The sequence below is a fragment of the Vanacampus margaritifer genome, chromosome 3 (assembly GCF_051991255.1).
Source record: "Vanacampus margaritifer isolate UIUO_Vmar chromosome 3, RoL_Vmar_1.0, whole genome shotgun sequence".
In the NCBI taxonomy this organism is placed as follows: domain Eukaryota; kingdom Metazoa; phylum Chordata; class Actinopteri; order Syngnathiformes; family Syngnathidae; genus Vanacampus; species Vanacampus margaritifer.
In genome coordinates, this window is record NC_135434.1 from 24,346,557 (window position 1) to 24,359,714 (window position 13,158).

Sequence of the window (13,158 nt, forward strand, 5' to 3'; positions counted from 1 at the left end):
TTTTGTGTCATATGACGTTTCTTCATTTAATGAAGAAATTTATTTGGTGATGCTAAAACTGCTGCTATGACAGGGTCCATGCTAATCTTTTTAAGAGAAGATACCGTTAGACCAATTAGGACTGTCAGTAATTGAGTTAACATTTACAGTACAATTTAGGAAATGCAGAGATTTTATAGATCTTTTTTAGGTAGCACATTTTTGGGGAGGTTTAAAAATACCGTAAACTAGACCCTTTTTGGTTGTAATGTCACACTTATTAGGTTGAGCTCAAGCCACAGACGAGTCTATTGAATATTCCATTTCTTCGCCTTCACATATTCTTCAGTTGAGTCATTTTGCATATGCAAATATCTTCGATTTTTGGAAACAAATATGTCAAAATAAGCTGCATTACCTGTTCATAACTCAGCTAATTAACTAGTCCAACACATACATATTGTTCAGCCTTCTTTTTATTTTCGAAGAGCTTTTCTCTTCAGAAAGCCTTTTATCCAAATTGCCAATTCGTAAGCGTGCATCCTTGAAGCAAGTACTGTATGCTCAAAAGGAAAGCAGGTTGCCAGTGGCAACAGTTGCACTCAGCCTTCAACATTCACTTGACTGTACACACATACATCACAATATTATGCACACACACACACACATGACTTTGTTTTAAGACAGTATAACCCACAAACTTTTCTTTTGAACTGTTGAATTGTACTGTCCACAAAGTACAAGTGTAGACAGTGAGAGTATGAATGGAGGAGTGTTGGAGAGCAGTCTTGAGTTTGAAGATTTTACTGAAATCTTAACACACACTTTCATCCACTCAGCCCAAAATAATATTTGACTAAAATTAACTTTGAGAGGCAGACACATTTGTGGCACCATGTAAATAAATACACATCAATCTAGCCATGCTTCAAACGCTCACATAAAAACATTCTGGGATAATGAAGTTGTTCTCATTTGTCCTTGGCCACCATACAATGGATTTGGAAATTTAAAAAAATAAAAACATTTGGTTAATTCCAGATTTTTTTTTCTCCAACAATTTGTTTAGAACTACTACTACTAATCTGGAACTGAAGCATAACATTCAACCAATTAAAACATTTTCTAAAAAAAAACAAACACAATTTAATATATTTGCCAATAATATCAATAATAATATAAATAACAAATATTTATATTACTATACAATGATCAGCATATGACCATTTGTACAATTATGATGCTATCCAATACAACAGCAGTATCAAATATTGTCTGCACAAAGTTGTAAGACAAGCATTAATTTAACATGTTTTTTTTTTGTAGTTTATTTTTTTAGGTGAGCAAAACTTACTATTTACTTATTTTATTAATTTATTTCACCTAATGTAGTAATATTTTGTTGTAAATGCTTTGTTTGCAATAACTGTCAAACCTGTGACACAATGACATAACGATTTTTCTATTCTTTTTTTATATATTATTATTTTGATCTTTTCCAGGAGATCACTGAAGCCTCAGTTTTTTCTCTGTCTCCCCTTTTGACATGTAACAAAACACACTCAATAGGGTTCAAGTCAAATGTATAAAAATATAGCGCCTTTTGTTTGACTTTAAACCCACCTATCTTTATCTAATTAAAGTCAATGTAGCATATGACTGACAGGTGACATGTGCCTTTTGTTGCCCAGGTGTGTCCAATTACATTAATTATTGAAACAATACATGTGGCATCTTTGGTCAGTGCTCTCGTTGTTTGGGTTGAACTTGAAAGTTTCCAGGGTTGGTCTTTGTAGGTTTTCAGTGGTCTGATCATCTCTACATTTCTATATGATTGAACAAACTAGTAGTTGTTTAATAATCGTTGTATAAGTTTAAGTTGTATAATCTTTTAATGTCCCATTGCTGCTTTAAACTTCTCCACAACTTTATCCTGGACCCTGGTTGTGTGTTCCTTGGTCTTTATAATGCTGTTCGTGCCTCAGCATTCTTTAACAGACCTCTGAGACGATCGCAGAGAAATTGAATTTATACTTAGACTAGATTACACACAGGTGCACTTATTAATCAATTCATAAAACTAGATTACACACAGGTGCACTTATTAATCAATTCATAATCAGTCATTTAGGTCAACAATGGATTATTCAGAAATCACCAGGGAACTTCTGGAGTCAATTGGCTGCACTGAGAGAAAGCATGTCCTACTTTTCAGGTGTTTATTTGTAAATAAATAATAATAATGATAATAATAATAATTAACTCATTTGCTCCCAAAATTGTATGAATGCGTTCTATTTTAGAAGTTTTAAGTGTCCCAAAGACGTATTCATTTGTTGTTTTGTTTTTTAATGCTATATAGAAGGCTTGATGCAGCCTCTCAACTGCAGAGAATGGTTGAAGAAATGGTAGTTATTACAAAAACGGCCAGCAGGTGGCAGCAGAGCAAAAGAGATCAACCAGGGCTATGTTGAAAAAAAAAACGCTCTTTTATTCACATTTCTAAATAGATTTGTGAATAATGATGAAATTTAGCTATATTCTAATGCTAATTGCTGTAAAACGGAAACAGATAGAAATATGTTTTTTTCCCTGATGAAAGAAGAGACTCTAATGTTTCTTTTGGTAGGTTCCATGTTTTTATAGCAATAGAACACAATATTCTGTGGGCCTTGCAAAATAGGTCAAAATCCAGTAAAACAGCCGAAAGGGGTTGTTTCAGTGAAAATCGCAATAAATAATAATAGAATAAAATTAAATATTGTATAGATTTCATTCCACTTTACGATTACGTCCCAGTTGATGTTGATTCTTCTCAAACCAATCCAATTTTATATCTTGGTTTGAAGCCTGAAATGTGATCAGAAAGTTCAAGTGGGGGCGGGGGGCTAATATTTTTGCAAGGCACTGCTGCGCTGAATTAAGTGCTGAGTTTGCGATTTGCAGACTACGATTATGTGAAACCAAAATGCATGGCAGAGATTGAAATGGATGGAAAACCAAGCAATTACTGAAGCTGAGAGAAAAGGGGAAACTAATCAGAGCCACTAACGACTAGTTGTCCGACTTTTCGTCAAAGTTGGACAACTGCTTAATCTGCTCACTCTGCATGGAGTGGCGCCTCCAAAGCATTTTACTGGTTTCCATGGCCTTTGGGAAAATCGGCACACAGGGTAGGACAGGCTTCGATCCTTTACAAACAATATTGAGCGTTTTGTTACTTGCAGTCAGCGGGCACAGAGTGACAGAGTTGACACCGATATCTGGAATGGGAGCATGCGGGTTAAGAGGGGGGAGGTACCCTGGCCGAGTGGAGGAGATGTGATCCTGGAGAAGGGCCCCTGAGCCTCTTCGCTCTAGTCCAACGGCACCTCGTTTCTGGACAGAACATTCCAGAGACTCTCTGGAGCCTGACAGGGTTGAGGACCTGCTGCTTGTCAGCTTGGGCCTGTCCGCTCCTTTTGTCAGGCAATTTGAACTTTTGTCTTTGCTGCTAAACTGCGGCAACTGAGAGTCTGAACTGTAATGGTCAATACCAATATTACGTCGATGAATAATGTTTTGCAGACTGGAAATATTTAACTGCCGAAGACTGTCCGATGTATCTCCACCGGCAGGGTTGGATTCAAGGGGAAACGATAGATTGTTTTTGTGATGCAAGTTCGGGTGTGAAGTGGAATGCTGTCCGCTTGCCACACTGTCATATGACATCTTTCGAGCAAAGCCTCTTGCACTTCGCCCTTTCTTGTCATTCTCTGATATATTGTCCATCGCTTTCAGGGGTCCATCTTTCATGTCCACGCTATGGTGGCGTGAAACTGCCGGAGGCCGACTCTGGAAGTTGAGGCCTCTGAGAGATGAGGCCTCCTCTGGTGGAAATTCTACTTGCTCCTCTGCCAGCAACGAGGTCTGGCCCTTCTGAAAAAGTAGGGGTGGAGGTTTGACCCATTTCTGCGAGTGTAATCTCTGGAGATTAAGCCTCTTGTCTACATTTAATGGATTAGGATGTTGAATAGGAGAATCTGGTTGAGATGGACTGAGGCTGACCAATAAACCGGGACACTTAGTATTTCTGAGGCTGAGAAGGGGACTACCAGGCTGAGAAGAAGCACTTGCTGAGGAACCCTGTGGAGGAACTCGTCGTAGGATGCCAAAAGAAGACGAGCAGGTTGGTGCGCAATTCAGATGCTCCTCAAGGTCAGCGGGTGGTGGCACATTTAGGTACTGCTTTGTTGCCTGATGGCCAGATGGAAGCTTGTTGGTGGTGATGATGATGACCTCCTTTCCCTTAGCTTTACAAGCATCCAGGAGGATCTTGATGATGCCCCTGTTACCCGAATTAATGGCGTAAACGAGTGCTGATAAGCCAGAGTGGTCCTCCAGAGTTGGATCGGCACCACTGCTCAGAAGCAAGGACAGGATCTCAGCTTCGTCCTGTCCAAGGCACGCATGCATCAAGGCAGTTTTCCCACTCTTGTCTTGAATGTTTGGATCCGCGCCATTTTCCAGCAGATACCTGAAACATTAAACAAAAAGTCATGCATTTACTATTTGGCTTTTAGGGATACATCAAGTCAATCTTTTTTTATATAGTACGAAGTTTCAAATGTATTTCTATACGTTCAAACATACTCGCTAATACCTATAAACATACTTGAAAATACGTTTGAATGTACTCTCAAATACATTCAAACATACTCTCAAATAAGTTTGAACATATTCGCAAATATATTTGAACATACTCGCAAAGACGTTTAAATGTACTTGAAAATACTGTCCGTTTGGGGGGCGCGCTTGAGCATGACTCGTGAATCGACGTGTCCTCCCACAGAAAATTTTGTTGGAAAGACAGTTTTTGTGATTTTATTGCCTTAAGAGTGGACTAATGTCCCCGAAATTGTCTAAACAGCAGAGTGGGAAATACAACTTGGATTCTCAAGGTAGCGTTAGCAAGGAAGCCGATACAAATGCTAAGAACATGGAAGCACTAGCTAATGCAATTTCTGCTGTGCCATAATCTATCGATTCATTTCGGGAGCAAGACCGGGCCTCACTTTGCATTCGATTCTGAATGTTTATGGCCAGCGAATGACGGATGTGGAGGACGGTATGAAGGAGTTCGACTAGATGCTCAAAAATACGTTTGAACATACTCTCAAATACGTTCAACCGTACTTTCAAAACACTTTGAACATATTCGCAAATACGTTTGTACGGAAGCGTAGAGCTGCCAATTTGGGGTAAACTTTTTGGCTGGCGAGTACGTTTGAACATATTTGCAAGTATGTTTGAACGTACTCGCCAGCCAAAAATGTTTACTCCACATTGACAGCTCTACGCTTCCGTACGTTTGAACATACAAATGTTTGAACATACTCTCAAATACGTTCAAACGTAATAATAATAATTCATTTAATTTATAGGCGCCTTTCAACACACTCAAGGTCACCTTACAACATAATACATTTAAAAAACACTCCATAAATAAAAATAGCGAGTACTATGACAATGTTAAAGTGAAAAAGCAGTCCGAAAAAGATATGTTTCGAGTCTGGTTTTAAAGAGTGTTAAGGAGTCAATGTATGTTTGAGATATGTTTGAACTTACTTGCAGGCTAAATGCTACATACATAGCATACTTTTCCATAATGCCACAGGGTATTACGTGTGCAAACATACTCACAAATACGTTCGAACGTACTTGCCAGCCAAAAATGTTTACTCCACATTGGCAACTCCACGCTTCTGTAGTATAGCACGTTTTATACATTAAAATGCAACTCAAAGTGCGTAATTAAACCATCCATAGTACAATAAAAACTAAACCCACCCTTGCCCCCAATATCCCAATGAGCGCGGTATAATAAATGGTACTTACTGGACCATTTTGTGTTTGGGCACACTCTGCGTGTCCGAGTGACGTGTCTTGCAAGCCACCATCAGTGGCGTCTCGCCATTTTCATTGCTCTCGTTCACGTAGGCCCCTCCCTCCAGAAGCAGCCGAGTCAGACGCAGGCGACTCAGATAGACAGCCTTCAGCAGAGAATTGCCATCTGTTCGAACCTCTGTTGACTCATCCATGCCAAAAATGTGCAGATATCATCCTGAAGAACGACTCGTTCACTCATTCAAAGCACAGCCTGCAAAGAAACAAAACACCAATTGGAAAGTTATTGTAGTTTATGTATTCTGGGCAGCAGGCCATTTCTGTTGACACATGAAGTGAGATCCCCCACTCCTCATTCCTGTTTCTTCCTATCACATTGCATTTAACACACACACAGAATTATTGAGATAGTAGTTTCGAATTTTTTTTCAGCGAGTTGATTAGTTTTCAGAGCAGTTTGTTAGTTTTTATTTGGTTTTATTCTTTTCAGAAATGCTTTGTTTTAGTTTTAGCTTTATTTTTTATTTTTATTTTTATTTTTTCTGGAGAGCTCAGTATTGTTCATTCGGTAATTTTACCGATTTGACATGTCATCATCATTGCTCTCCCTTTTTTTTTTCTTTTTTATATATATATATATATATTTTGTATTTTTTTATTTTATTTTTTGTATGTGGTTGAATATGTGTATGTGCGTGCGTGCGTGCATTCATTAGTTCACCTAAAACCTATTAAAAAAAAAAAGCTTTATTGATATACAGCACTATATCGTGAGCCGGTTAATGCAGACTCACTCTATTGCGGGGTTATAATTTGTGACCAGAACTTGTACATTTACCTCGGGTTGGACCTCAATATTTCGCAGGTTCTTCACAGATATAATTTTTGTTTTCCCAGACATTTTTTAAATAAAACTTATGTACCCTGGATGTTTTAAATGTCTCCCTCCTCCAACACTCCTGAATCAAATGATCATGATCATTATCAGGCTGATCATTAGAATCTGGTGTGTTGGCCATTGGGGGAGAGAATCATCTCAAACATGCAGGATAGGGGCCCTCGAAGACCAGAGTTGGTGACCCCTAATCTACAGTATGTGCTTCAAGTATCGTGCCAGTGAAAGTTGGGGTGAGCATCACAAGTCAGTTCAATGACCATGAATCATTTTGTCAAATGAGTGGAATTGATTATTGATCAATTGTGTATCCCAGCAATCAAGACGCAAGTTTGGTTTCATATTTTGTCTTTTTGCCAACCAGGTCCCATTGTGTCACCAATCAGCTCTGTCACACACTTGTGTCATGTCCAGGTATTTCTCGTTATCTCAACAGTTTATTTAGCTCCCTCAGCACTTGTCGGGTGGTTCATGTGTTTGTTGTTTCTTCTGTCTGTCCAGTCTGTATGCCCATTTTGCTTTGTTAATTTGTATTTTGTTTTTTGGGGGACATCTGTTTCTTTATTAGTTTTGATTTCAAGTGTCTTATTTGCCTTTTTGTTTCTTGGAAAAGAAAAAAACACATTTTGTTTGATAACATCCTGCACTCCTTCCTCAATACAAACTCTTATGAACACATACAGGCTCAACTAGTTTGTTGAAGGATCTTTGTGCAGTTTGTCACTTTTTCAGAGCCGTTGATAGAGAGTTTGGCCAACTCGGTTTCGGCAGGGTAACAAGAAGCCGTCCATATGTCATGTGACCTGAAGTTAACCAATCACTGAGTAGAATACTATGCTGTGATTGGTCAACTGCTAGTCATATGACATATTATGGAGAGTGGCGTCATACAGCGTCCTTGCGGAGTAGTGGACATGTGGCGTGCACTTAAGACACGTGCACGTACTCACGCGCACCATGAACGAGCCTGACACAGATGCTGCAGTTACGCTTTGGGCCAGAGGTGGCAGTCGTGAGTAAAAACGTGCAGAGCCGTTGATAGAGTTTGGCCAACTCTGTTTCAGCAGGGTAACAAGATGGCGTCCATATGTCATGTGACCAGAAGTTAACCAATCACAGAGTAGAATCAACTGCTGGTCACATGACATGCGGACGCCATCTTGTTACCCTGTTACCCTAGTCGAGTTGGCCAAACTCTCTCTATCAAGGGCTCTGCACCCTTTTTTTTTTTTTTTTACTCACGACTGCCACCTCATGGTGCACGTGCGAGTACACGTATGACGCCACCCTCCATGACTCTACCCCTCCACTCCCCAAAGAAACTGTGGAGTGATAGGTGCAGTCAGTGTACTCATCTGGGCATTAGTGGAGCATGCATGATGTAGAAAAAGCTTTAATATGACCTTTTTAAACGGCACAATGCACTTTTAACCTTGGCAGCAAGCTGAATTCTCGGGGTGTTTGTGTGAAGGACTCCCTTGAGCGAACCACAATTATCAATCTGGCTTTTGCTATTGCTAGTTTGTAGCGGAGATGAATCACAGCATGAAGTTGGCTGCCAGCTACATCTGTGGATATTACTTCTGTTAACAGTATAATTTTGTTTAATAAGACATCTTGATGGAAAACGTCTATCCCTAGTTGGAAGATATGGATGAATAGCACCAACTCAAACCTCTGCAACACACTCCTCGTGTGTGTGTGTGATGTCAAACATATGGTGATCCTTTGTTACAAGCTACCACCACTGGGCTATCAAAAAAATATCAATAATACAGATTATTTGAATTGAGTTCTGATACTATTTTAATATTTAATGGGAAGATTGTTGTCATGGTACTTAAAATACAGATTAAATCTTGTTTCATGACATCAAATGTTTGATCAAAGTTACTATACTGGCAAAGTTCGGTTCAAGGTAATTGTATAATCATGAAACGTAACATCCCAGGACAAAGTCACTATCTTGTCAGCCTTTCAGTAGTCCATAGAATGCTGACAGTATGCATTTAGGACTGTGGTGAGAGTCAGCTTTTAACCTGTTTGCATCTTTTTTTCTCCTTTTTTTCTGAGGGATGACATTCAAACACCCCCCACCGCATCTATGCTTCATTGATGGGGTCAGCCCTGGCCTTCATCCACCCCAGACACAGACAGCATATGTAATGAGGCAGCAGTGAAATGTCATTCCTGAACTTTTTTTTTTTTTTTAAATCATGGCTCTTTCAAGGAAAAATAAATTCTGTTGCCTGATGTTTGCTTAAATAGCTCCAACGTGATGCAGATAAAATGATGCGGCTTCCTTTTATGCGATGACAAACATCCAAGCGGATGATGCGTGACACAAAAAGTGGATACACTTGAATGAGGTGATCACTGATAAACATTAGCAAAGGATAAAGAAAACAAATATGCATTAGACAATGGTGGGATGTTGTCCTGTAACCACCAAACCTACCTTAAAGAATGTCATCCTTGAATGTGGTTCCCTCTGACGGATCAGGTGGTTTTCAGCATCGAGATTCGGAAGAATCCAGCAGGTAGAGCAGCGACCCGGGCATAGGAGAGGCTGGTGGAAGCAGGCAGTCAAGACTAATATATGTCACATATGAGTGGCAGCAGTGGGAGGCATGCAGCCAATGACAGCACTTTGCATTGTGAGCAGACACAGTCATGATATTGGTCTTTGGTGAAGCGTGTGCGCAGGTAACACTCATTTCTTTCCACCTCCGGTTATTCACATCGACCATTGTGAGATATAACAAAAGGCGCCTCAGACGTCACTGAAAAGTTCAAGGTTGCAGACAGATTCGGTTTCAGTCACGTCTTCGTGAGTGTTACCATATTAAGAAGCTGGGAATAGATAGAACAGCTAAATACAGTAAATACCTTTTAAAAACATCCTCTCCAAGGTCCTTATCCACATGTGAATTCCAGCCCTGACAATGAGTTGGTGGGAATCTTTTACTGGAACCACCCTAAGCAACAAGAACGTAGAAGAGAAGGATGTGGCAGGGGCTTCTGTGCCTTGCTCAAAGCACTGCTGCCACTTGAGGTCATTTTTAAATCTAGATTTGGCTACAATGTTGCTTGAGTCCATTGATGTTATTTGGTGATGCACTGCTCTCATTTTGACGTTACCGTTAGGACTACCGTAACTCACTTCCTTTTTTCCCCCAGCAATTCTGCTGTACATTTGCAAGTGTTGTTGTCCAGTTGCAGAGGTGGTCTTGGCTAATTGAAATAAATACATAAGAAAAAGATCTCTTTTTTTTTCTATTTAGAAATAACACTCCTCCCATTTCAAACTTTGCTTTTTGTTAGACTTTACACCGATCTGACAGGCTGGATCGGACAATATTTTGCATTTATGCTAAATCTGTGATCAGCTGTAATGTCTTAATTTGCCAGACTGATCAATAAGATCAGCTCAGTGAAATAAGACGTTATATTTAATGTTTGTCAGTTTTTGGAAGAATGTTTTTTCTCCCCATGTGTTTCAGTTGGTGTCAAATCTACGTGTTTTTTTCAGTCCCCACAGCTGTGAATGGTAGCGGTTGACTGTAAATATAATTTTTTTAATATATTTTGCTCCATCCTCTGATTTTATTGGTGACCCTTTTTTTTCTCAAACTCAATCGCTCATCGACTGAAAAATCATGATGGTGTCAAGCCTGCTTTTTGTGGTCTGTAATAACTACCCAAAATTTTCCCTAATGACAAAATGTTCATGTTTTTATGAACAGGCTCAAGACACACCTTTTTAATGTAGCTTTTACCTAAGATTTATCTTATATATGGAATTGGTGATTTTCTTCCCAGCTTCGTTTCTGAGAGACACTGCCACTCCGAGAAGCTGTTTTTATACTCCAATCAAGTTGCCAATGGACCTCATTAGTGGTAACTGGTCTTCCAGCTGTTTTTTTTTTTATCAGTGCAATTGAGTTTCCCAGCCTGTTATTGTTACCTGTTCCAACTTTTTGGAGTTTTGTTGGCACCATGAAACTAACAATCATCATATTTTTCCCTTAAAATTATACATTTTCTCAGTTTAAACTTCTGACCTGTCATCTATGTTCTGTTCTGAACAAAATATTGAAATTTGGCACTTCTACATAATTGCATTAAATTTTTATTCACAATTTGTATGGTGTCCCAACTTTTTTGGAATTGGGTTTGTATATAATCGTAGGTCTAGTAATTGCAAATTATATTACACAGGTCGTGCCACATCTTACAGGGGCCTGACATATTTTGCCATTATCTTTCTACAACAGATACCCGAAGGAGACAAACTTCACTAATGTTGTTGCTTTCAATTAGTTCACCACTAGATCGCAAATAGATTATACACACAGTCTCTTTAAAAAAACATTTTAATTTAGACTACTGGGCCGGCGTACTTAAAAAAAATTTTTTTTGATTGATATGCACCAGATGGCCAAATTTTGTTTCTTTACAAGAGATGGAAAAAAATTACACACCATTTGGTTGCCCCCTGCAATTTTATCAAAATTTTTGAGTGGTGAACATAAAAAATTAAGAAAATAATGTTTAGTACTGCACTGCAGCATATTAGCAATTTTATGGCAAAATGAACTAAATGTTATCTATTAAAATAGTTGACCAAGCATCATCATCTTCATTCATTTCATGAGACGGTCAAAAAACACACAGCAATTGTAATGTGGAAATGAGTTTATTGTGCTACCGGAATCGCACGGCAAGAGCATGTCAAGAAGCGTTCAGAACACATCAAATGGAGAAGTACAGTACACGACCTTCCTTCCCTTCCCAAGCAGGATTTGTGTTAATTCCAGCATTGACTGTAGCACCTAGCCAAGACAGAAGGGCAGCAAGACCAATTTCCTCAAGGAAAAATACATTTCCAATTCCAATATAGGATGCATTCACAATAGAACCATGCTCTCCACAAATCAAAGCCTTGTTTCATCTATTTAGGATTAGAATTATACACGCAATTTCAAATTTCATGACATTTTAGAGGAGTCATTTGGCCAGATGAATGCGCCACAGTAGCAAAAACACTTGGAACAGAAGTATACAGATGAATGAAGGCATTGTCAATGATCATTGCTCGCCTCCTGATCCACAACAGAATAAAGCGTATTTTCTCCATCACATCAAAGCAAGCGAGGAAAGTAACAGCGGATTGGTAAGAACGCCAACTTGACAAGATCACAAAACGGAATAATTTAACTCTTTTAAGGTTAAAAAACAGCGGCAACTTGTACAGATGGAACCCAACCATTAAGAAATCTACAACTAAAACCAATACACAAACACGGCTTTGCTTCTCTAGTACATGTGAGGCTGCGATTACACTGGCGCTTCTACAGCTTAGTAACAAAAGCAAAAGAAAAAAGCTTGACTTTGGAGCTAAGCCAGGACACACAGGTGATGGTGGACCCCATTTTAAACACGTTAGTACAACTTTTTTTTGTGTGTCTTCTAACAGGTTGTGACCCTTACAAAATATCATAATCCTTCTTATCCTTTTTGCCTTCCCCCTCAAAGCTGTCTGCCTCGTCACTGTTCTCGTGGCGACGCTTGCGGCTGCTGTTGACACCGAAACGAGGGTTCGTCTGCGGCAGAGGGTCCATACTCAAAATCTTATGAATATGACGGAATGCCAACAGCCTCAGCGCCAACTGAAGAGACAAAGACAGAAGACACACGCAGCCATTTAGTACTTAAGTTGAATTCATCTTTAACTTATTCAAACCCAAAAGCGTATCAATACATTTTTTTATATTTTGTCCTCCACTGCCAAAAATTTAGTTATACTGTTTTTATGTTGTTGTTGTTTTTTTTAATGCTAGAGCATACAGAAGGCATTGATGCAGCTTCTGATGTGAAGAAATCGCTTGAAGTAATGGTAGTTATTACAAAAAACGGCCAGCAGGTGGCAGCAGAGTATAAGAGATCAACCAGGGCCATGGCCATGTTGCAGCAAGCTCTTTTTGGCAGTGTTTTCAACAAGCTTGTGAATAATGATGAAACTAAGCTATACTCTAATGCTAATTGCAGCCTCTCAACTGCAGAGAATGGTTGAAGAAATGGTAGTTGTTACAAAAATGGCCAGCAGGTGGCAGCAGATCAAGAGAGCCCATTTTGCCACTTGCTGTCAACTAAAAATGACACCACAGTTGCTCAGAGCTCAGGTACATTTGCAATCAAATTTTGAACATCTTCAAAATTTCTCTGCGAAAAGAAAAAGGGTTTGAGAGCATAAAGAGGGTTTGAGAGAGCGTGGCAAGGGGCGTTGCAACGTTTTGGAACATTAAACAAGGCGGGCCGAAAAAGCTACGTGCACCCTCGCAAGTATGTGCAGCTCATTTTCTATACAAACAACTTTCAAAGTTCAGGTCACAATT

The 13,158-nt window shown here is 39.3% G+C and overlaps 2 protein-coding genes across 2 annotated transcripts in view; both read right to left on the reverse strand.

The window, feature by feature from the left end:
• Positions 1-210: 210 nt before the first annotated feature.
• ankrd34bb (ankyrin repeat domain 34Bb) lies at positions 211-9,319 on the reverse strand. Its single transcript, XM_077561495.1, has 3 exons — positions 9,219-9,319; positions 5,857-6,118; positions 211-4,495 (listed from the first exon to the last, which is right to left on the reverse strand). Exons 2-3 carry the CDS (start codon positions 6,057-6,059, stop codon positions 3,034-3,036), a joined length of 1,665 nt encoding a protein of 554 aa, XP_077417621.1. The 5' UTR covers positions 6,060-6,118; positions 9,219-9,319; the 3' UTR covers positions 211-3,033.
• Positions 9,320-11,440: 2,121 nt separating this feature from the next.
• The window catches only part of zfr (zinc finger RNA binding protein), a 38,515-nt gene continuing 36,797 nt past the window's right edge, over positions 11,441-13,158 (reverse strand). Inside the window, exon 20 of the mRNA XM_077560347.1 lies at positions 11,441-12,432. Coding sequence (XP_077416473.1) covers positions 12,250-12,432 — 183 coding nt within the window. The 3' untranslated portion in view covers positions 11,441-12,249. The remainder of the gene's footprint in view (positions 12,433-13,158) is intronic.

What these genes read in the sequence shown, in the direction of transcription:
- ankrd34bb (XM_077561495.1), bottom strand. Translation starts at nt 6,059, where the DNA reads ATGGATGAGTCAACAGAGGTTCGAACAGATGGCAATTCTCTGCTGAAG. An exon ending in CCCAAACACAAAATGGTCCA is followed by an intron (nt 4,496 to 5,856) that starts GTAAGTACCATT and finishes TTAATGTTTCAG; the next exon opens with GTATCTGCTGGAAAATGGCG.